The sequence below is a fragment of the Conger conger genome, chromosome 16 (genome assembly GCF_963514075.1).
Source record: "Conger conger chromosome 16, fConCon1.1, whole genome shotgun sequence".
In the NCBI taxonomy this organism is placed as follows: domain Eukaryota; kingdom Metazoa; phylum Chordata; class Actinopteri; order Anguilliformes; family Congridae; genus Conger; species Conger conger.
The window spans coordinates 20,151,233-20,176,378 of NC_083775.1; the positions used below are offsets into that span (position 1 = coordinate 20,151,233).

Below are 25,146 nucleotides of genomic sequence, written 5' to 3' on the forward strand. Positions count from 1 at the left end.
TTTATATGCAGGTGTAGACAGGTGTAGACAACTAGCTTGAGAGCAGCAAGAGAATGGAAATCAGGTGTGGAGGATTGACAAGTTAACAAGGTAATTAGTAATCGTTAGTAATAAACCTATCCTGCCCTAGCATTACTAAATTAGTAAATGACATGCACAAGAAACGTAAGGTAACATGAACACATGATTAGAATGTTAGTATTACCCAATCCTGATCTAGCATTAGTAGATTAGTAAGTAGATAAGGGAAATTGAAACAATTAGGGTGTGAGTGACAGAAAGGGAGAGAGAGAAAGCAGGAATGCGGAAAGACGCAAAAAAGTGTATGCTAAATCAATGTACAGTACAACATAACATGGAACATAAATTGTGACATAACAAGTTTGCAAAACAATGACAATAAACTAAATCAACTAAAAACGTGGTGACACTAGACTAACATAATACCTGACATGACCATAACATAACCAAGACAATAACTAAACATAAAACATGACATGACAAACATGAAACGTGACAGCTTTATTCATCGTGAGTTGATTGACTGAACTGCTTTTGACTTGCCTTGCTATTCCAGATACTAAACTTTAAATAAGAAATATCTGTTGTTTGTGCACTGACCATCACCACAGGCTTGAGCTCAGAATGTCAAAAAATGGCCAAAAAATAGATGAAAAAACACACACAGGACTCCTGCCATATTTGCTGGGGAAGGGAGTTTTCTTGGGGCACTCTTCCAAACAGAACAGTAATTGAGAGCAATACACCATCAGTGCTTAGATAAGGATATATATACATTTAAAAAAAAAGAAAAAAGAAAAATCATTTTGCTAATTTGTCAACAATACCACAAAATAACACCACTTTCGAATTAAACTATCATAAAAATGGCACTGGCTTGTAATTCATTTTAATGACAGAAGCCAAAAAATGTATTAAGTAAGGACTAATTTGTCTACCTTCATTAATCTCACCTGAAATACAGGCCAAGTGCTTAATATAATGTAAACCCTTTCATCTTTCTTTTAAAAACAAGAATCAGAAATTGACATGTAACATTTGATAACTGGAATACAAATACGGATTAAATCAAATGACACTTTAACCTATAGCATATGTCAATATTATTATGTTTAAAGAAAAGCTTAATCAAGTCTGTCTGGAAAAAGAAAACAATGCAGGAGATGATAAGTATACTGCAGATGAGAATACAGTTAAAGATATGTAGTTTCACGAGGTTCATCAGAGTCACTGTAGAGGAATTTCCCAGCTGGATCACTGAATAGAGCACTGAGCCATAATGAGAGGAGCCAAGGCTGCTGCTGCTGGTCCGATCTGGGCAGCTGCTGCTGCTGCTGCTGGTCCGATCTGGGCAGCTGCTGCTGCTGCTGCTGGTCCGATCTGGGCAGCTGCTGCTGCTGCTGCTGCTGCTGCTGCTGTGATCTCGGCAGTTATAGCTGCAATCCCCACAGGCGCTGCAGCAGCTGCAGGAGCAGCCAACATCATGCCTCCCACCCCGATTCCCACCCCACTGGCCACCAATGCGGCTGCTCCCACAATGATCCATGCATTCTTACGGAGGAAGTCATCGGAGCTCTCTGCTTTCTGCAGGGCAATCATAGAGTATCTGTCATCGATCTCCTTCTCCACCCGTTTGATTTCAGAGTCAATCTTCTTCTTGTACTCATTCTCTCTCTCTCTCCTGTCATTCTCCAGCTGTTGCAGCTGTTTCAGCTTCTCGGTCTCCACCTTGAGCTGTTTCTCCACTTCTGCCTTTTTCTCACTCATCATTTTTATGTTCCGCTCAATGAGTCTCTTCTTCCGCTCATTCTTTTGTTTTTCTACGGTGGAGACGTTTTCCCAGTCTTCCTCCAACTTTTCAATGGCACACTTCTTCTCCCTTTCTATTTCTTCCCGTTTTCCCTCCAGTTCTTCCTGCTGGAAGGCTATAAGGGCCTGCTCCATTTTCTGGAAGGCCTCATTGGTAAAATAGGGGCTCTCTCTCTGTGCAAGCATGCAGTCGATCATCTCCAGCAGGTTGGCCACCTGGCCGGAATCCTCTTTGTCCTCGTTGTTGAAGGGCAGGATCCTCCTGTCAAATCGCTTCACCAGGTTCTGAATTGTTTCACCCTGCTTGGAGATGAAGTTGTGGAAAGAGTTTTTCTTCAGCTTGTCTGCATGGGTGAAGATAAGGATGGTGTATTGGGCAGCATCACTCTGGAAGATGGTCTGGATGATCTCCACGCTCTGCTGCTCTTCCTGGGTGAAACGGCCGATCTGCAGCACCAGGAGTATGGCATGGGGCCCCGGAGCAGACATGGCCATGCACCGCAGGATTTCATCCTGCACAGCCTGCTGGGAGAGTGAGGTATCAAACAGGCCGGGCGTGTCTACCACTGTCACTCTTCGCCCCAGCACCATCCCCTGAGCCTTCTCACAGACACCAGTCACTGAGTCCATGCTCAGGTTAGACTCAAACCGCGTCTCCCCCAGAATTGTGTTGCCTGTTTCACTCTTCCCTGATCCTGTCTTCCCCACCAAAACCATCCGCAGCTCCCGAGGAGGGTAACCCCTGCCCTGTTGAGAACCTGCAGGAGAAGAGTTTCCATTCAGAAAGTACTGAAAGCTCACTGGATTCAGTAACGTCTTCCACATGGTGCCTATTATGAAGGCAAACTTAAGGAAAGAAGAAATTCATGTTTTATTGGGCTTAAAAACCAATGCATTTCAGAGTTTTGAAACATGTTTTTGTCTTATGAAATGTTCTTTCTCTTTGTGATAACTGTCTCCGGACAAGTTGTAATGTTCCTGTATTGCTGTCTGTTAGTTATTTTGTTACTCTTGTAATTTATTATTTTTTATCTGTTTTTTTCTATTTATCCATTCATAGTTATTGCATCCGTCTCCCCTGTGATGTCTGTGTCTGAATGTATTCTGAGCCTGAGTCACTCCCCTGTCTGCGTGTTTCACTATTCAGGTGGTTTCGGATTTTTCCAGTTTCCCAAGATTCCTTCTCAGCCTCGCTGTTCTGAGACACACCTTTGTCCGATTCCAAGTTTGCCTTTTCGTTTTGATCTACGCTTTGTGTTTTCCACATCTCTCTTGCCTTGCCCCTTTGTACTTTTGCCTTTCTGCCCTTCTAGATTTTTGACTTTGGACTGTTTATTTACCATTCTTTTTGCAACTCGATTTGGCACTGTGTTTTTCAGATTACCTGACTTTGACACTTGGACTGATTAAACTATGATTCCTGGGGGGGGGGGGAAATCATTCTGAGGACTTTTTTTTAGTTCTGTGGAAAATTAAACTTAACATTCTTAGGTTGTGATGTCAGGAAAAACAGTTATATATAAAAAGCTATTCTTCTTGTCATTAACATTTTATTGCACTTGCTAAATAAGAAAAATAAATATTTGCCGTTTTGGGATTCAATTCCCAGTTTACTCGATTAAACAAATAATAAATCGGGACTTGTGTGAGCAGCTTTGTGTGCCAAGTTAGAATTCTGTACCCGCTACCTGGACCTAAGTTAGTATTCTCCTTACTTCATCTCCAGAATGTATATGAATGACCAAAATGTTTTTTGCTAATGGGTTTCCCTGCCCATTTTGATGATTCTTTCAGTACAGTTAATTGTTACCTTTATATTGACATTTGCACAATAATTGTGACTCTTGGGACCGTGGAGAGGAGTTCGCTGGATCAGGAATCGACTGAGCGGTAAGTAGCTTGCTAGTCTTTTGTTTAGTTTTAGCTTTAGCTCTCGTAGCTTGATATCTTTATATTAAATAGCTACGCATATGTCCTTTGACCGGGATCGGGATGGCGGGTAGTAGTGGAGGGAATTCCGAGGAAGAAGAAGATATGCATTTAGATGAACGGAAAAAAACGAATAATAAAACAGTACTGGGTAGAGGTAGAGGGAAAAGTGTGTCAAACGAGAAGAGGGGTGTGGAGAGTGGTAAAAGAGGTATTGACGATACAAGTACAGAGGAGAACGATAAAGAAACGTTCCGTTAAAAGGAAAGTAATAAGTGTCGAATACAAGGTAGTGGTGAAATTTAAGCAGGGAAATGAAATGGGGACTGTGAGCCCTATTGCGTTAACAACTGCATTGAAGAAGAAGATTTGGGATATTCAGATGGCAACGGTCATACAAGATGGACGTTTACTAACAATTTGTAAAAATGTAGAACCTAGAGATAAGGCATTGAGGATTAAGAATATTTGTGGGAGGGAGATAATTGATAATCGAATGTTGGGAGAAGGTAGGTTACTGAGAGGGGTAATTACGGGTGTACCAGTTGAAGAAAACTTGGAGGAACTGAAAGGAAATATAAGAGGTGGAGCGGTGAAGGGAATCAAGGGACTTAAGGTAGTAAGATTTTGTGAGAAAGTGGATAGTCTGTCTGTCATGTTGGAGTTTCATGAAGATGTTTTACCTGAAAACGTTTTGGTAGGTTACATGAGTTTTAGTGTGAGAGCTTATGTTCCTCCGCCACTGAGGTGTTACAAATGCCAGAAATATGGCCATATTGCTGCAGTCTGTAAAGGAAAACAAAGATGTGCTAGATGTGGAGGGGATCATAAATATAGAGAATGTGGAGAGGATGAAGTTAAGTGCTGCAATTGTGGAGGAGCATATAGTGTAGCATATAGAGGGTGTGAGGTTAGGAAGCAAGCGATATGAATGAAGCAAGTAAAAGAAGGAAACAACATATCATACGGTGAAGCAGTAAAGAAGGTACAAGGAGGGAGAAGAACAGAGGAACAAAAAGAACCAGAGAGAAATGATCAAGCTTTAAGAGATAGAATGAGGGTAGAACAGATAGAAAGGCCAAATGCTGATGTGAATATGGATAAGTTAATTTTATTCATGGCATATGTGATCAACTGCTCTGATCAAGCAAAAACCAAGACAGAAAATTCTTCCCCCTTTCCCAACAGAATTGGGAAAGGGGGAAGAATTAGAATATATAGGAGTCGAGATTTGGATCAAGGAAGAGAGTTTGAAAATAATAAATTATTATAACCCTTGTAGAAGAATGGAAGTTGAGTCATTTAACAAAATAGAAACACATTAAGAGGGAAATATAATTTGGTGTGGAGATTTTAATGCACATAGTGGGGACAATGTGGGGAGATCATAATGATGCCAATGGTTTGGTAAATGAAGAACTAATGGAGAATAATTTGTATGTTTAAATGATTGAAATGGAACCAGGTATAAATTTGAATACAGGTAAGGAGACAGCGATAGACATTACATTGGCCTCTGAATTTGTGGCGAGGAAATGCTCATGGGAAGTGGTAAGAGAATCCACTTGGGTAGTGATCTTTGGGTCGTGATCGTTGGTACCTTGGTGGACAAAAGAATGTGGTGAGGCAGTGAAGAATCAAAGTAAAGCTTTCAGACTTCTGAAAAGAACTCATAACTTTCAGAACTTAATCGAGTATAAAAAGAGGCAAGCTATGGTGAGGAAAATTGTTAAGAAAGCAAAAAGAAAATGTTTGAGAATTTCTGTTCTCAGTTGGTAGAGACACACCAGTAGTAGAAGTATGGGGGATGATTAAAAAAATGAATGGGATTAAGAGAGAATATGGATATCCAGTTTTAAATAATGGAGAAACGTCAGCTGTGTCTAATGGGGAGAAGGCTGAAATACTTGCTGAGACATTTGTGAAAGTGCACAGCTCAAACAATATTAATGACGAAAGTAAAAAGGGAAGAGACAATTATGAGAGAGAATAGTGGAGTAAAGGGAGCTAATGAGGAGTCGAGCGAGATTATAAACACACTTTTCACTCAAGTGGAGCTTAATTATGTAATTAGGAAATCAGGGATAACATAATAATTTGTTACATTATGCTGCACCATCTTAGTGAAGCATCAAAAGAAGTTTTAATAGAGTTTTATAATAAAGTGTGGGAAGAAGGGAGATTACCCACCAGTTGGAAGGAAGCAGTAAATGTACCTATTTGTAAACCAGGAAAGATCATAACAACCCAAGTAATTATTGAAATGGTAAATGGTTGGCATTTATATAGCGCCTTTATCCAAAGCGCTGTACAATTTTTTTTGGGGGGGGGTTAGACAAGGATAGGGATATTCTGCTGTTCTGACAGTGGTAGGCAAGTCATTCCACCACTGAGGAACCAGAACGGAAAACAGGCGTGAACGTGCAGCTCGACCGCCAGGTGCACGTAGAGAGGGGACCATAAGGTGACCAGAGCTGGCAGATCGGAGTGATCTAGCTGGGGAGTAGGGAGTGATCAGGGATTGTATGTAAGGTGGGGCAGTCCCCTTAGCAGCCTGAAATGCCAACACTAGGGCCTTGAAACGGATGCGTGCGGCAATAGGAAGCCAGTGGAGGCCAATGAGAAGCGGGGTGACATGAGCCGACCTGGGCTGACTGGTGATCAGGCGGGCTGCAGCATTCTGGACCAGCTGGAGGGACTTGATGGCACACACTGGGAGACCGGCTAGGAGGGAGTTGCAGTAATCCAGGCGGGAAATGACGAGCGCCTGGACTAGGAGCTGGGTGGCTTTCTCCGTCAGGAGATGACGGATACGGCGTATATTATACAGAAAGAACCTGCAGGTTCTGGCAGTGGAGGATACTTGTGGAGCCAGGGTAAGGCAGTTATCAAGAGTCACCCCAAGATTCTTTGCCGTACGGGAGGAGGAAACTACAAAGTCCTCAACAGTCAATGAGAGGTCGATTGACGGAGAGGACTTAGCAGGGATGTAGAGAAGCTCAGTTTTGGCAAGGTTGAGCTTCAGGTGGTGGGAAGTCATCCACGCAGAGATATCAGCCAAGCAGGCAGAGATCCGTGTGGTGACTTGGGTGTCGGGGGGGAAGGAAATAAAGAGTTGGGTGTCATCAGCGTAAGAATGATAAGAAAAGCCATGGGAAGAGATAACAGAACCAAGAGACATGGTGTATAGCGAGAAGAGGAGAGGCCCAAGAACTGAGCCCTGCGGGACTCCAGTTCGTAGGGGGTGAGGGTTGGAGACTGAGCCCCTCCAAGTCACCTGGTAGGAGCGACCAGAGAGGTAGGAGGAAAACCAAGTGAGTGCAGACCAGACAGCGATGAGAGCAGAATCTCATGGTTGACTGTATCGAAGGCGACCGACAGGTCGAGGAAGATGAGGACAGAGGAGAGGGATTTTGCTTTAGCAGAGTGGAGTGCCTCAGTGACCGTGAGCAGGGCGGTCTCAGTGGAGTGGCCACTCTTGAAGCTGTACAATTGATGCTTCTCATTCACCCATTTATACACACACTCACACACCGACGGCGATTGGCTGCCATGCAAGGCACCGACCAGCTCATCAGGAGCATTTAGGGGTTAGGTGTCTTGCTCAGGGACACAGCCCAGGCGGGGGATCGAACCGGCAACCCTCCGACTGCCAGACGACTGCTCTTACTGCCTGAGCCATGTCACCCCACTATTATAGATTATAGACCTATAGTCTATATATATACAATTATAGACCTATATCCCTGACATCTCACCTATGTAAAATAATGGAAAAGGTGATAAATGGTGATAAAAGGTGATAAAAGGTGACTAACATATTATATAGAAACAAGAGGTTTAATGACACAATATAAAAGTGGGTTCAGGAAAGGAAGGGGAATTATGGATCCAACGCTTTGTTTAGAACATGAAATAAGAAAGGCTCAAATAAATAAAGAGTGTAGCTTGCAGTCTTTTTTGATGTGGAAAAGGTGTATGATATGTTGTAGAAAGAAGGATTATTGATAAAGTTAGATAAATTAAGAATAGGAGGAAGAATGTACAGGTAGATAAAGGATTTCTTAAGAGATAGAGCAATTCAAGTTCAAGTAGGAAGATGTTATTCAAAGAAATACATTGTGGAAAATGGTACTCCACAAGGAAGTATAATTAGTCCTTTATTGTTTTCTATTATGATGAATGATGTATTTGCAAATATAGATTAAAAATATTGGAGTGTCAATTTATGCTGATGATGGTGCAATCTGGAAAAGAGTTTATAGTGAAGAAGGTGCAAGAAGCTATTAGTAAAGTTGAAGAGTGGGGTTTTAAAGTGGGGTTTTAAATTTTCATTCGAGAAAACAAAATCACTATTCTTTACACAGAAGAAGATAGGTAACCAATTCAACCTAAGATTATATAGGAAAGAGTTAGAGTATAATTTTTCACATTTTTAGGTTTATGGTTTGATGAGAGACAAACGTGGGCAATCCACATACAAAAGATAATTGACAAATGTAAAAAGGTATTGAATGTGATGAGGTATTTAGTAGGAACTGAATAGAGTGCAGAAATAACAGCAATGGCAGCTATATATAAGTTTAATCAGATCTGTTTTTGATTATGGGTGTGTAGTATATGGATCTACAGCAGACAATTTGTTTAAAAAAATTGGTGTCAGGGTTGGGAGGGAGTACCGGCTGCTTTATTACCTTCACCTGGTAGTCATTAGTGCCAGCCAGGTACCTACCTCTGGAGAGTATTTAAGCTCTCATTCCCCATCAGTCGTTGCTTCGGTGTACACTTACGCTCTGTCACCCAAGCTGGTATAAGCACACGGTAGACGCTGGTAATTGAGTCAGGTATTGTGCTGGGTATTGGTTCTTTCTGAGCCTGGTTCTATTCGCCAAAAGAAAATTATTAATATAGGTAAGGAAGGGGTTCTGCTCACTGGCAGTGTGCCTTACGCGAACACCTTCCTTGGGATTGAGTTTCTTTGTTTACTTTTATTTTTCGGCTCGTGTGAGTCCGTGGGTACGGGACGGTGTCCCGGGTATGTACTTTTACTTTTTCCGGAGCTGCGACTCCTGGTGTTTTATTTTCTGTGCCTAGTATTTTACACTAGGTTGTACGTTTATTTTGGGTTTCCCCCCGTTTCGGGGGTTGAGTGTGCACGTTTATGCACTCTGTTTTTTGTTATTTCTTCGCCCTGGTTTTAATGGGTAGCTTTAATTTTGGGGCCGTTATTTGGGGCTCTTATTTGTGCGGAGCTGTCTCCGATTGTACCCCGGTCTCTGCTATTTCCCCGGGGTCTGGGTGGACACTTTTGTGTGTTCGCTCACTTAGGATCACCCTTAGTCGCGCTTGGCTCTCCGCACCTCCCCGTCACAATTGGAGGTAATACAATGGCATTAAGATTATGTTGTGGTGCAATTAAAACAACCCCAGTAGCAGTATTCCAAGTGGAGATGGGAGAAGCACCACTGAGTCTAAGAAGAACACAATTTTATTTAAATTATTGGGTAAATTTACAAGGTCATAGCAATCAGCATGCAACTCAGAGTACACTAAAACCTTGTTGGGAAAAAGAAAAAAGAATGATAAAGAGCTTTGGATGGGTCATTGATCAAAAAACAAGAGGAAAAAGAGATTAGGGAGAAGAAGATAAGTCCAACCATTCCTTTTCCAGGATTTCCCCCATGGTTTTTTCTGGAGATTATGGCTGAGTTTGAACTTTTAGATAAAATAAGAGGAAAAGATTTGAACAGTATTGCAAATTTAGTAATCTCTTACAAAGGAAATAGGTATTATGGATGTGTTCAAATGTACACAGATGCATCAAAAACCAGCAATAATAGGGTTGGAGTTTTATATGTTGTGCCAGAATTTAAAATCGTACATAAGAAAAGATTAATTGATAATGTTTTTGTCTATACATTGCCATTTTAGTGGCTTTGCATTGGGTGGAGGAAGTAAGACCACTCAAAGTAATTATATGCTCAGATTCCAGTGCAGCATTAACAAGTATAAGAAACAACTATTCGGCATGTAGACAGGTCATTGTATTAGAAATATTACAGACATTATACAGAATTCAAAGGATGGGGTTAATTGTTAGTTTTTTATGGGTACCAGCACATGTGGGAGTAGAAGGCAATGAGGTTGCTGATAAATATGCCAAAAAAGCAACAAATAGAGATAATATAGAAATGAGGGTCAACTTTAGGAAGGCGGAAATGAAGAGTTTGATTAAAAATGAAATGAGGAAAAGATGGCGCAAAATCAATGGGATAATGAAAGGACAGGACACCATTTTTATAAAATCCAAAAAAGAGTTGAGATGAGAATGACAGGAAGGAGTAGAAGAGAGGAGACTGTAATATCAAGATTGAGGTTTGGACATACCGACCTAAGCAAGACACTTTGGTTAATGAAAAAACACAAAAGTGGGAGATGTGATTTCTGCTCTCAAGAAGAAACAGAGTATATAATGATAAGTACAACTTGGACAGAGAAAAAATTATTAAAGAGTTGAGAGATAAGGGAGTAGAATGAGATTTGGCAGAAGTATTGCAGGGAGATTCAGGTGGTGGGTGTTTCTTACTTGTGTTTCGATTCTTGAGAAGAACGGCGTTGCTAAACAGGATTTAGTATTATTATTATTATTATTATTATTATTATTATTATTATTACTTTTCTTTTTATTAGGAGGAAAGAGAATCCTGATCCACACTCCTTTCCAGTGGGTGCTGGTAATGCACCAAAAAGTTGTATGCTGTAGCTTCTAAAATCAGCACCTTTTAATAAGACAAAGTTAACCTCAAAATATCTGTGTTTCTTAGAATGCAAGACCAATTTTAATCAGCATTTTTTCCCCCCTGGGTATAGAATGCAGAATTCTGCATTAGAGTGACCGCTGATGTATGTAACCAGTAAATATAGTGTGTTATATGTATTCATGGATTATACGTTGTAAACCAAATGAGATACACAAGTGGGCCCAAAAGCATTTGGACAGTAACAAAAGTACATTTTTTTTGGTTTGTTTGTTTTGGCTCTATACTCCAGAACTTAGGATTTTAAATGATACTGTCACGTTTCAGGTCTGTCTCGCCATGTTTTATGTTTATTCATGTTGTCTTAGTCACGTAGTGTCTTCATGTATTATGTTAGTCTAGGTTCGTCATGTTGTTTAGTTATGTTTCGTTACGATTTATTTTCTTGTCATGTCTAGTTATGTTTTCGTACGATTATATTCCTGGTTATGTTTAGTGGTTATCGTCTTAGTTTCGCGTTGTGTCATGTTTTGATTCATGTTTATTGTTACGTTAACTGGTCACGGTTTATGCATACACTTTTACATGTTTTTCCGCAAATCTTGCGTTCCGCCTTTTCTCTCTCTCTCCTTCTGTCATTCACTTCCTATTCTTTCTATTTGTCTATTTACTAAAACTACTAACGCTAGATCAGGATTGGGTAGAGACTAACAAACTAATCATGTGTTCATGTTACCTTACGTTTCTCGTGCAATTTACTAATGCTAGGGCAGGATAGGTTTATTACTAACGATTACTAATCTCCTTGTTAAACTTGTCATCCATCGCACCTGTTTTCCATTTCCTTGCTACGCTCTAACTAATTGTCTACACCTGTCTACACCTGCATTTATAGCCCAGTCGCGCAACTGTTCACTGTTGTCTGCCTCTGTTTTCCACGCAACTCTTGAGCATTTACTGTTTTGATTACACGTTACGATCCAAGCCTGTTTACCGACCATAGTTTATTGATTTCTGTTTTGTGACCATCGTTTGTTTTTTGACTACGTCCTCACCTACCGTTTTTGTACTTTTGCCCCGCTGATTGTTTCATGGTTTCGACTCCCGCTTCGCCCACGACTACGCCTCTGCCTGCCGTCCGCCTGTTCATCTGCCCCGCTGACAGCTCTCCTGCTACCGGACCTTCCTGCACGCCTACCGACTACGAGATTGCCTCTTCCCTCGGCACCGTGCTTTTGGTTTGTTTTGTATTTGTTTGGCTGGATCTTCGTGTATGGACTTTGCTTGTGTTGACTACGCTCCTGGGACTCGTCCCGAATAAAGCCCTAACGGGACTTTATTTTACTATCGTTTCTGAGTCGTGCATTTTGGGTCCAACCCCCACGCACCTGTCTCAGAACAATTTCGCCACTATGGACCCTGCTGACTCAACTGCCATGTTCCACGCCCTCCAGGAACAAGGAGCCATCGTCCGGCAGCATTCACAAGGAATCTCCGAGCTTCACCTAGAGATTCGTGAACTGTGTGCAGAGATGAGGAGGCTCGCCGTTGCGGTCCTGCCACAACCACGGGAGGAACCCACCCACCCACCCACTTCCCCGGCGGTCAACCCCTCGGGAGCGTGGCAATTCCGGGAGCCCCAACAACCTCCCCTGGAGAGGTTCGGTGGAGAACCTGAGAGGTGCAAGGCGTTCCTACTCCAATGCGAGTTTGTATTCAAACAACAGTCCCAGACCTACAACAGCGACGACCGTCGGATTGGCTATGTGATGGGACTACTCAAGGGGAGGGCGTTGGATTGGGCTACGGCGGTGTGGCCCGGGGATTCTTTCCCTCCTCGTTACCCAGTCTTCGCCGACGAGATTCGAAAGGTGTTCCAACACGCATCCAGCGACCAGGAGCCATCCCAGAGACTGATTGCTCTGCGCCAGGGACGGAAGACCGCGGCAGACCACTCCATCGACTTCCGCACCCTCGCAGCAGCTACTAGTTGGAACGATGCAGCTTTGGCGAATCTCTTCCTGGCCAGCCTGAGCGAGATGCTCCAGGACAAGTTGGCGCGACTGGACCCCATCACCCAGCTCGACCAACTGGTGCAGCAGTCGGAGGGATCCGAACCCATGGACCTGTCCCGGGCCGGTACCAGGGTCTCTACCGAGGAACGAGCACGCCGCAGAACCACCGGTTCGTGCTTCTACTGTGGGAGGCCGGGTCACACCCAGGCTCGGTGCTCCTTCAGGACCAGGCGACCAGTAGAGGTGAGAGCAGTCGACAGGCATGAGGGTGCTGACAGAGAGAACCATCGTCCCACGCTCACCACGCTGTTGATTCTTCCCGACAGAACAACCCGGATTAACGCGTTGGTGGATTCTGGAGCGGACGCCAATCTCATCGACGAAGTGTTGGTGTCCGAACTGAACATCCCCACCCTCCCTCTACCCCACCCTGAGAATGCGCGGTCGCTGGATGGAAGGACTTTCTGCCGCATGACGCACATTACTATTCCCTGTCAACTGGTAATTTCTGGGAACCATCGGGAGATGATCCAGTTCCGCGTCATCCAGTCCCCCAATGACCAACTCATCTTGGGATTACCCTGGCTCCAGAAACACAACCCCACGATCAACTGGAGTTCCAATCAAGTTCAAGCCTGGGATTCTAGATGTCATCTGTCCTGCTTGCGTTCCGCTCCACCACCAGCAGAGGGAGCACCAGCTCCACCACAGACTCCCAAGCCCTCCCTGGAAAGGGTTCCCACACCTTACCATGACCTGGGCGCAGTGTTCTCCAAGATACAAGCTCAGTCTCTGCCGCTTCATCGACCCTACGACTGCGCCATCGAGCTCCTTCCTGGTTCGTCACTTCCCTCAAGTCGCCTTTACAACGTCTCCAGACCTGAAAGGGAGGCTATGGAGACATACATCCGTGACTGCCTGGCTAACGGACTAATTCGCCCTTCTTCCTCTCCCGTCGGTGCGGGATTCTTCTTCGTCCAGAAGAAGGATGGCTCCCTACGCCCGTGCATCGACTACAGGGAGCTGAACAACATCACGGTGAGGAACAAGTATCCTCTGCCCCTGATGGACTCCGCGTTCCACCCACTTCACGAGGCCACCATCTTCACCAAGTTGGATCTTCGCAACGCGTACCACCTGGTCCGGATCCGTGAGGGCGATGAATGGAAGACCGCCTTCAATACCTCTCTCGGACACTTTGAATACCTGGTCATGCCATTCGGCCTCACCAATGCTCCTGCTGTGTTCCAGGCCCTGGTGAATGACGTTCTTCGGGACTTGTTGGGTCGCCATGTGTTCGTCTACCTGGATGACATCTTGATCTACTCCACTAATGCCAAGGATCATGAAAACCACGTCAGGCAAGTTCTACAAAGGCTTCTAGAGAACAAATTGTTTGTCAAGGCAGAGAAGTGCGTCTTCCACTCCGACACAGTTGAGTTCCTTGGGTTTATCCTTGAGAAGGGACAGATCAGGGTGGATCCCAAGAAGATTCTGGCGGTCACCGACTGGCCCACACCCACCTCACGCAAGCAACTCCAGCGCTTCTTGGGATTCGCCAATTTCTACCAAAGGTTCATCCGTTCCTATAGTCAAGTGGTCACCCCTCTAACCAAGCTCACGTCCCCAGCGGTGCCATTCCGGTGGAGCCCCGAAGCTGAGACGGCCTTCACCAAGGTCAAGAGACTGTTCTCTTCCGCTCCCATCCTGGTACACCCCGACCCCACCCGCCAGTTTGTGGTCGAGACGGATGCTTCCGACACAGGGGTGGGAGCAGTGCTCTCTCAGGTGGCGGCCGCTGACAACCGACTACACCCCTGCGCCTTCTTCTCCAAGAAGCTGTCCCCGGCGGAGAGGAACTACGACGTTGGAAACCGTGAGCTGCTGGCAGTCAAACTGGCGCTGGAGGAGTGGAGACATTGGCTGGAGGGGGCCGAGAAGCCGTTCATCGTTTGGACCGACCACAAGAACCTGGCATACCTCCAGACAGCCAAAAGGCTGAATTCTCGACAGGCGAGATGGGCGCTGTTCTTCGGGAGGTTCAACTTCTCTCTGACCTACCGTCCAGGTTCGAAGAACGTTAAGCCCGATGCCCTGTCCCGTCAATTCAACACCTGTTCTGAGCGTGAGATCCCCGAGAACATCCTTCCTGCCTCCTGCACCATCGGATCTGTCACATGGAAAATCGAGGCGGTGATCCAGAGGGCTCTACGGGAGGATCCCGATCCCAGGTCCAACCCCGGATTACGCCTATACGTCCCCTCAGCCGCTCGGACACAGGTGCTGCAATGGGCCCATTCATCCCTCCTTTCCTGCCATCCCGGCTTTACCCGCACCTTGGCGGTGCTGAAGCGGAGATTCTGGTGGAGTGCCATGATCCCCGACACCAGACGCTTCATCAAGGCTTGCACCACATGCGCCAGAAGCAAAGCATCTCACCAGGCCCCTGCTGGACTGCTTCAACCATTGCCGGTGCCCAGCCGACCCTGGAGTCACATCGGAGTGGACTTTGTGACCGGACTTCCCCTTTCCGAGGGTAACACCACCATCCTGACGGTGGTGGACCGATTCAGCAAAGCGGCACACTTCATCCCCCTGGCTGGATTGCCCACCGCCCAAGAGACCGCGGATGTTCTGGTGAGAGAGGTGTTCCGCATCCACGGACTTCCATCGGACATCGTATCTGACCGCGGCCCCCAATTCATTTCCCAAGTCTGGAAAGCGTTCTGCGTGGCCCTCGGGGCCACAGCTAGCCTCTCTTCGGGCTACCACCCTCAATCCAATGGCCAAACTGAGAGGGCCAATCAGGACCTGGGGGCCGCTCTACGCTGCGTATCGGCCAAGAACCCAGCCGGCTGGAGCAAGATGCTTACCTGGGTGGAGTACGCTCACAACACCTTACCCTGTGCTGCCACCGGGAGATCACCTTTTGAGGTCTCCCTGGGCTACCAACCTCCACTGTTCCCTGACCAAGAAGCCGAGATCGCTGTTCCCTCCCTCGCCATCCACATGAAACGGTGCGCCAAGGTTTGGAGGGATGCCAAGGCCGCGCTGCTAAGCACGGCAGACCGTAATCGGCGTTTTGCTGATCGCCACCGCACTCCAGCTCCAGCCTACAAACCAGGTGACTCCGTCTGGCTGTCCACTAAGGACATTCCCCTCCAAGCCACCTCTCACAAGCTACAACCCCGCTTTATTGGTCCCTTTAAGATCCACAGTATCATCAACCCTTCCTCTGTTAAACTTTCACTCCCTGCTTCACTTAGGATCCACCCCACTTTCCATGTTTCTTGTATTAAGCCTGTATCCTCTCACCCCATATGTCCCCCGGATCCCCCACCACCTCCCCCCCGCATTATTGACAACCACCCTGCATTCACTGTTAAGAAACTCTTGAACATTCGTAAGAGGGGCCGTGGGGTGCAATACTTGGTTGACTGGGAGGGCTATGGCCCTGAGGAGCGTTCCTGGGTCGCTCCCAGTCTCATTCTGGACAAATCGCTCATCAGAGACTTCCATCGTGACCACCCTGATAAATTCCAAGGACCGCCAGGAGTCGGTCGTTAAGGGGGGGGTCCTGTCACGTTTCAGGTCTGTCTCGCCATGTTTTATGTTTATTCATGTTGTCTTAGTCACGTAGTGTCTTCATGTATTATGTTAGTCTAGGTTCGTCATGTTGTTTAGTTATGTTTCGTTACGATTTATTTTCTTGTCATGTTTAGTTATGTCTCGTTACGATTTATTTTCTTGTCATGTCTAGTTATGTTTTCGTACGATTATATTCCTGGTTATGTTTAGTGGTTATCGTCTTAGTTTCGCGTTGTGTCATGTTTTGATTCATGTTTATTGTTACGTTAACTGGTCACGGTTTATGCATACACTTTTACATGTTTTTCCGCAAACCTTGCGTTCCGCCTTTTCTCTCTCTCTCCTTCTGTCATTCACTTCCTATTGTTTCTATTTGTCTATTTACTAAAACTACTAACGCTAGATCAGGATTGGGTAGAGACTAACAAACTAATCATGTGTTCATGTTACCTTACATTTCTCGTGCATGGCATTTACTAATTTACTAATGCTAGGGCAGGATAGGTTTATTACTAACGATTACTAATCTCCTTGTTAAACTTGTCATCCATCGCACCTGTTTTCTATTTCCTTGCTACGCTCTAACTAATTGTCTACACCTGTCTACACCTGCATTTATAGCCCAGTCGCGCAACTGTTCACTGCGAAATTGTCTGCCTCTGTTTTCCACGCAACTCTTGAGCATTTACTGTTTTGATTACACGTTACGATCCAAGCCTGTTTACCGACCATAGTTTATTGATTTCTGTTTTGTGACCATCGTTTGTTTTTTGACTACGTCCTCACCTACCGTTTTTGTACTTTTGCCCCGCTGATTGTTTCATGGTTTCGACTCCCGCTTCGCCCACGACTACGCCTCTGCCTGCCGTCCGCCTGTTCATCTGCCCCGCTGACAGCTCTCCTGCTACCGGACCTTCCTGCACGCCTACCGACTACGAGATTGCCTCTTCCCTCGGCACCGTGCTTTTGGTTTGTTTTGTATTTGTTTGGCTGGATCTTCGTGTATGGACTTTGCTTGTGTTGACTACGCTCCTGGGACTCGTCCCGAATAAAGCCCTAACGGGACTTTATTTTACTATCGTTTCTGAGTCGTGCATTTTGGGTCCAACCCCCACGCACCCATCTCAGATACAATGACTATGAAGTTAAAGAGCAGACTGTCAGCTTTAATTTGAGGGTATTTCCATCAATATCGGAACTTATGATATAGAGTAGGCCTGGCAGAGCATCACCAGGGAAGATGCCCAGCGTCTTGTGATTTCTATGGGTCATAGACTTCAGACAGTCACTTCATGCAAAGGATAAGCAACCAAGTACTAAACATGACAACTGTATGATATGTAATGTCAATTGGTCCAAATACTTTTAGTACCCTAAAAGGGGGGGGGGACAATGTTCAAAATGTGTTGTAATTTCTAAATGATTCGGAGGAAAATACCCTGACATTAAAGCTGACTGTCTAAACCTTAAACACATAGTCACTGTGCTGGAGTACACTGCCAAAACAAGAACAAAAAAATATTTCACTATCAAAACACTTTTGGACCTTATTGTGTTTGTGTGGGTGCATATATGCCGTACATACATACATACATACATACACTATATATAAACATATAGTCTCGCTTAACATAGTATATTAACAAATGTTGATAACATCTTGTTGGTTTCTGAGTACTACTGTGTAATCGGTCACTTCTGTCACAATTTAATTTTTATTTCACAGTTTTATTGCCAGCTGACTAATGACTTTATCACATTTGTAGAACGTTGTGATTAACTATAAAATGCATAATTACTTACTAAGAGGAGTGAATCCACGGCAAGAGAATAGTTCCCACAGAAGTGCCCGCTGCATTTACACAGTGCTCGTTCCCGTCGACCCAAGCGTCTGATAAACTGCACACTGAGTGTGCGTTTCGGGGGCCTGTCAGTGCCCAGATGAGGCACCCAGACCACTTATGTGAGACACACACTATCTGGGAACACAGCCTCTGTAGCTGCGCTGTCACAGTATAAGGCGAGGGTTACTTTTACACGGTGCTCTAGATACTGACAACGTATATAGTCCTACCTCTCACTGCAACCCGCTCTCTGCACCCTGAATATGTAGCCTATTGCTGCCATGGTGTAGTGATCAGCTGTATTCAGACATTCAATGGCAAAATGTTAGCTGCAACACATAGACAGTAAGATACAACACCTGAAGTTTTGTTATAGGGAAAAACAAGATACCATGAAGATAAACAAATCTGTGCAGAATCTGCATATGTACTGCATATATACTGGATGACTCTGGCCACTCGACGGAGACCTCACTCCTCTCCATCAGTGAATCACTCCATGCTGCAGGAGCAGCCCCCCTCTCCTCTGTCCTCATTCTTCTAGATCTCTCTGCTGCCTTTGACACTGTGGATCACTCAGTCCTCCTGTCAGCAACAGGGATCTGTGGCACAGCCCTGAACTGGATTGAGTCCTACCTCTCTGGTCGCTCGTTCCAGGTTGCCTGGGCTGGCACAGTATCGACACCTCGGCCCCTTGCCACAAGTTCCCCAGGGCTCAGTCCTAGGCCCGCTTCTTTTCTCTCTTTACACTCGTTCCCTTGGCCCTGTTATCACTGCACATGGTCTATCCTACCACTGCTAGGCGGATGATACCCAACTCTTCATCTCATTCCCACCATCTGACACACAGGTTTCAGCCCATATCTCTGCTTGCCTGAGTGACATCCAGAGCTGGATGGACAACCACCATCTAAAGCTCAACTCAGGTAAGACTGAAATGCTATTCATTCCTGCTATTACCTCCCCGTCTGGACCTCTCCATTTCCCTAGGGGATACCTCACTGACGCCATCACCCTGTGCAAGGAACCTCGGTGTGGTGATGGACAGCAGACTGTCCCTCTCCGAGAACATTGCGCCGGTGACCCGGTCATGCAGGTTCTTCCTATACAACTTCCGGAGAATCCGCCCCTTTCTCATGCCCTACTCGACCCAGCTCCTGGTCCAAGCGATGGTTTTGTCCCACCTGGACTACTGCAACTCCCTCTTGGCTGGCCTTCCAGCGTCCGCCATCAGACCCCTCCAACTTATCCAGAATGCAGCAGCTCGTCTGGTCTTCAACCTTCCCAAACACTCATATGTCACCTCCTGTTTACTTCCCTCCACTGGCTGCCTGTTATGGCTTGCATCAAATTCAAAACATTGGTGCTAGCCTTCCAAGCAGTTAAGGGGTCAGCCCCAGCTTACCTCCAAAAAATCATAAGACCCTACACCCCTGCCAGACCTCTTCGTTCGGCCAACACTGGCCACTTGGCACCTCCCCCTCTCCGAACTTCCACCTCCCGCTCACGACTATTGTCTGTTCTGGCTCCACAGTGGTGGAACGAGCTCCCTGTTGAGGTCAGGACAGTAGAATCTCTTGCCATCTTCAAGTGCAAACTGAAGACGCACCTCTTCAAGCTTCACCTCTCCCTGTCCCTCCCTGCCTCCCTGTAAACCTTAATTGTTGTCTTTACCTGTGATATTTACTTGTGTATTAAGATATTTAGTTTGGCTTGGTAAGCAGTGTTTGGCTAGGAAAGCGGTTTGTTCATACATTTGCATGTTGCGCTATTATGATTGAAAAAAAATATATATATTTTTTAATTCCGATGATCAAATAGGCCTTATCTTTGTTGTGCAGATAGCAGTTGAAATTGTACTTCCCTCTAGGGTCTTTCAGCACACTTATCCCTGGTTATGGGTATGCACTTTGCACTTTGTTGTACGTTGCTCTGGATAAGAGCATCTGCCAAATGACATTCATGTAATGTAATGGATGACGTAGGAAACACGCTGTGTTTCTGTCGAGTTGCATGAGCATATTACATTTGTCATATAATTTATTTCTTGCTTGCCGTAGCAACGTTGTCCAGTGTTAAAAAAAACAAGGAAGCATAAATATTGCTTTTGAGACGGATGCGTGGGGGGTTGGACCCAAAATGCATGACTCAGAAACAGTGGTAATAAAGTCCCGTCAGGGCTTTATTTGGAGAATATCCAGAGAGTGTGGTCAAGAAACAAGCAATGTTCATACACAAAAAATCCAGCCAAAAAACCAAACCGCAGGGAGAAGGCAGTCTCGTAATCGGTACACCATGCAAGAAGTCTGGTAACCAGGAAAGCTGTCAGCGGGGCAGAAGTACAGGCGGGCAGTAGGCAGGCTCAGGGTCGATGACAGTGCAAGAGTCAAAACCAAAATCTGCTCCGCGGGGCAAAAGTACAAAAACAGCAGGCAAAGTCATGGTGGAGGCAGGCAATGGTCAACAAAACAGAAGTCAATAATCTTTGGTCAATAAACAGGCTTGGATCGTAGCCGGGTAGCCGGGTAGCCGGGTAGCCGGGTAGCCGGGTAGCCGGGTAGCCGGGTAGCCAATGGCTTGCCAAAACCACTCAACCGATGCACTGACGAACAATTTCACAAAGACATGACATGAAACTGAGCTTTATATGCAGGTGTAGACAGGTGTAGACAACTAGCTTGAGAGCAGCAAGAGAATGGAAATCAGGTGTGGAGGATTGACAAGTTAACAAGGTAATTAGTAATCGTTAGTAATAAACCTATCCTGCCCTAGCATTACTAAATTAGTAAATGACATGCACAAGAAACGTAAGGTAACATGAACACATGATTAGAATGTTAGTATTACCCAATCCTGATCTAGCATTAGTAGATTAGTAAGTAGATAAGGGAAATTGAAACAATTAGGGTGTGAGTGAGTGAAAGATTATTATTTGTCTACCTTCATTAATCTCACCTGAAATACAGGCCAAGTGCTTAATATAATGTAAACCCTTTCATCTTTCTTTTAAAGACAAGAATCAGAAATTGACATGTAACATTTGATAACTGGAATACAAATACGGATTAAATCAAATGACACTTTAAAAAGTATACTAATATCAAGAATATAGCATATGTCAATATTATTATGTTTAAAGAAAAGCTGAATCAAGTCTGTCTGGAAAAAGAAAACAATGCAGGAGATAAGTATACTGCAGATGAGAATACAGTTAAAGATATGTAGTTTCACGAGGTTCATCAGAGTCACTGTAGAGGAGTTTCCCAGCTGGATCACTGAATAGAGCACTGAGCCATAATGAGAGGAGCCACGGCTGCTGCTGCTGCTGCTGCTGCTGGTCCGATCTGGGCAGCTGCTGCTGCTGCTGCTGGTCCGATCTGGGCAGCTGCTGCTGCTGCTGCTGGTCCGATCTGGGCAGCTGCTGCTGCTGCTGCTGCTGTGATCTCGGCAGTTATAGCTGCAATCCCCACAGGCGCTGCAGCAGCTGCAGGAGCAGCCAACATCATGCCTCCCACCCCGATTCCCACCCCAGTGGCCACCAATGCGGCTGCTCCCACAATGATCCAGGCATTCTTACGGAGGAAGTCATCGGAGCTCTCTGCTTTCTGCAGGGCAATCATAGAGTATCTGTCATCGATCTCCTTCTCCACCCGTTTGATTTCAGAGTCAATCTTCTTCTTGTACTCATTCTCTCTCTCTCTCCTGTCATTCTCCAGCTGTTGCAGCTGTTTCAGCTTCTCGGTCTCCACCTTGAGCTGTTTCTCCACTTCTGCCCTTTTCTGACTCATCATTTTTATGTTCCGCTCAATGAGTCTCTTCTTCCGCTCATTCTTTTGTTTTTCTACGGTGGAGACGTTTTCCCAGTCTGCCTCCAACTTTGCAATGGCACACCTCTTCTCCCTTTCTATTTCTTCCCGTTTTCCCTCCAGTTCTTCCTGCTGGAAGACTACAAGGGCCTGCTCCATTTTCTGGAAGGCCTCATTGGTAAAATAGGGGCTCTTTCTCTGTGCAAGCATGCAGTCGATCATCTCCAGCAGGTTGGCCACCTGGCCGGGATCCTCTTTGTCCTCGTTGTTGAAGGGCAGGATCCTCCTGTCAAATCGCTTCACCAGGTTCTGAATTGTTTCACCCTGCTTGGAGAGGAAGTTGTGGAAAGAGGCTTTCTTCAGCTTGTCTGCATGGGTGAAGATAAGGATGGTGTATTGGGCAGCATCACTCTGGAAGATGGTCTGGATGATCTCCACGCTCTGCTGCTCTTCCTGGGTGAAACGGCCGATCTGCAGCACCAGGAGTATGGCATGGGGCCCCGGAGCAGACATGGCCATGCACCGCAGGATTTCATCCTGCACAGCCTGCTGGGAGAGTGAGGTATCAAACAGGCCGGGTGTGTCTACCACTGTCACTCTTCGCCCCAGCACCATCCCCTGAGCCTTCTCACAGACACCAGTCACTGAGTCCATGCTCAGGTTAGACTCAAACCGCATCTCCCCCAGAATTGTGTTGCCTGTTTCACTCTTCCCTGCTCCTGTCTTCCCCACCAAAACCATCCGCAGCTCCTGAGGAGGGTAACCCCTGCCCTGTTGAGAACCTGCGGGAGAAGCGTTTCCATTCAGGAAGTACAGATAGCTCACTGGATTCAGTAACGTCTTCCACATGGTGCCTATTATGAAGGCAAACTTAAGGAAAGAAGAAATTCATGTTTTATTGGGCTTAAAAACCAATGCATTTCAGAGTTTTGAAACATGTTTTTGTCTTATGAAATGTTCTTTCTCTTTGTGATAACTGTCTCCGGACAAGTTGTAATGTTCCTGTATTGCTGACTGTTAGTTATTTTGTTACTCCTGTAATTTATTATTTTTTATCTGTTTTTTTCTATTTATCCATTCATAGTTATTGCATCCGTCTCCCCTGTGATGTCTGTATCTGAATGTATTCTGAGCCTGAGTCACTCCCCGGTCTGCGTGTTTCACTATTCGGGTGGTTTCGGAATTTTCCGGTTTCCCACGATTCCTTCTCAACCTCGCTGTTCTGAGACACACCTTTGTCCGATTCCGAGTTTGCCTTTTCGTTTTGATCTACGCTTTGTGTTTTCAACGTCTCTCTTGCCTTGCCGCTTTGTACTTTTGCCTTTCTGCTCTTCTAGATTTTTGACTTTGGACTGTTTATTGACCATTCTTTTTGCAACTCGATTTGGCACTGTGTTTTTCGGATTACCTGACTTTGACACTTGGACTGACTAAACTATGATTCCTGATTATCCCTTGGTCTGCGCTTGGAACGGACATAACACAAGTACAATACAAGTAAATGGAATTGAACTCAATTTCATATTTGTTCCTATTTTCCTTACATATTGGTAGTAAAGTACCTCATTAAATAAATATTTTTACAAAGCAGCTACTTCAGCAGGTTAGTGACAGTCTGTACATTATTTCACGGAATAGCATACACACGCCATCATCCACAAAGACTAATGTATTTATCCAAACATATTTCGCAAAACCTACTCATTAATTAATGAATTGTATTTTTTAGCTAGCTATAGCTCATTTCGGGTGTGTTCTCCCAAAACTACAACTGTAATTTAAATATGTTTTTAATTAGGCATCAGTATCAGTCAACAAACATTTTAATGATACCTTGCAATGGGATCTTGCACTGATTGATACGATATAAATCGTTTTTTCTTCGGCTTGGAAATACGTTTTTATCCAATACTATAACACAGTAATAATGCTGATACCGACCTGTCGCACAGTACGGGCTTCTTACAGAAGTCATAGTTCTTGTCAGCGCAGATTCAGGACAGATCGACGGTACAAACTCCTCGGGTGGTCTTCCTGCAAAATAATTGAAATTAATTAAATTATCTGCAATGGTATAAGTGAATCGTTGGTAATGATCCCGTCCGAGTGACAGTGCTCATTCCCTAGTGAAGTGTGAGTGGTGCCCTGCAGTGTGTAGGGGGGGGAAATCATTCTGAGGACTTTTTTTTAGTTCTGTGGAAAATGAAACTTAACCATCTTAGGTCGTGACGTCAGGAAAAACAGTTATATAAAAAAAGCTATTCTCTTGTAATTAACATTTTCTGGCATTGCTAAATAAGAAATAGAAATATTCGCCGTTTTGGGGTTCCATTCCCAGTTTACTCGATTAAACAAATAATAAATCGGGACTTGTGTGTGCAGCTTTGTGTGCCAAGTTAGAATTCTGTACGCACTACCTGGACCTAAGTTCGTATTCTCCTTACTTAATCTCCAGAATGTATATGAATGACCAAAATGTTTTTTGCTAATGGGTTTCCCTGACCATTTTGATGATTCTTTCAGTACAGTTAATTGTTACCTTTATATTGACATTTGCACAATAATTGTGACTCTTGGGACCGTGGAGAGGAGTTCGCTGGATCAGGAATCGACTGAGCGGTAAGTAGCTTGCTAGTCTTTTGTTTAGTTTTAGCTTTAGCTCTCGTAGCTTGATATCTTTATATTAAATAGCTACGCATATGTCCTTTGACCGGGATCGGGATGGCGGGTAGTAGTGGAGGGAATTCCGAGGAAGAAGAAGATATGCATTTAGATGAACGGAAAAAAACGAATAATAAAACAGTACTGGGTAGAGGTAGAAGGAAAAGTGTGTCAAACGAGAACAGGAGTGTGGGGAGTGGTAAAAGAGGTCTTGACGATACAAGTACAGAGGAGAACGATAAAGGAAAGTAATAAGTGTCGAATACAAGGTAGTGGTGAAATTTAAGCAGGAAAATGAAATGGGGACTGTGAGCCCTATTGCATTAACAAGTGCATTGAAGAAGAAGATTGGGGATATTCAGATGGCAAAGGTCCTACGAGATGGACGTTTACTAATAATTTGTAAAAATGTAGAACCGAGAGATAAGGCATTGAGGATTAAGAATATTTGTGGGAGGGAGATAATTGATAATCGAATGTTGGGAGAAGGTAGGTTACTGAGAGGGGTAATTACGGGTGTACCAGTTGAAGAAAACTTGGAGGAACTGAAAGGAAATATAAGAGGTGGAGCGGTGAAGGGAATCAAGGGACTTAAGGTAGTAAGATTTTGTGAGAAAGTGGATAGTCTGTCTGTCCTGTTGGAGTTTCATGAAGATGTTTTACCTGAAAACGTTTTGGTAGGTTACATGAGTTTTAGTGTGAGAGCTTATGTTCC

The 25,146-nt window shown here is 44.8% G+C and overlaps 1 protein-coding gene across 1 annotated transcript; it reads right to left on the bottom strand.

The window, feature by feature from the left end:
- Window positions 1-1,275: 1,275 nt before the first annotated feature.
- Window positions 1,276-23,896, bottom strand: LOC133114111 (GTPase IMAP family member 7-like). Its single transcript, XM_061223301.1, has 2 exons — window positions 23,712-23,896; window positions 1,276-2,588 (listed from the first exon to the last, which is right to left on the bottom strand). Exons 1-2 carry the CDS (start codon window positions 23,743-23,745, stop codon window positions 1,276-1,278), a joined length of 1,347 nt encoding a protein of 448 aa, XP_061079285.1. The 5' UTR covers window positions 23,746-23,896.
- Window positions 23,897-25,146: the final 1,250 nt, after the last annotated feature.

Bases quoted from the DNA above. Each gene is read 5' to 3' on its own strand.
- LOC133114111 (XM_061223301.1), bottom strand. From the start codon at position 23,745: ATGACTTCTGTAAGAAGCCCGTACTGTGCGACAG. The intron at 2,589-23,711 runs GTCGGTATCAGC...CTTCTCCTGCAG, and splicing joins AAGCCCGTACTGTGCGACAG to GTTCTCAACAGGGCAGGGGT.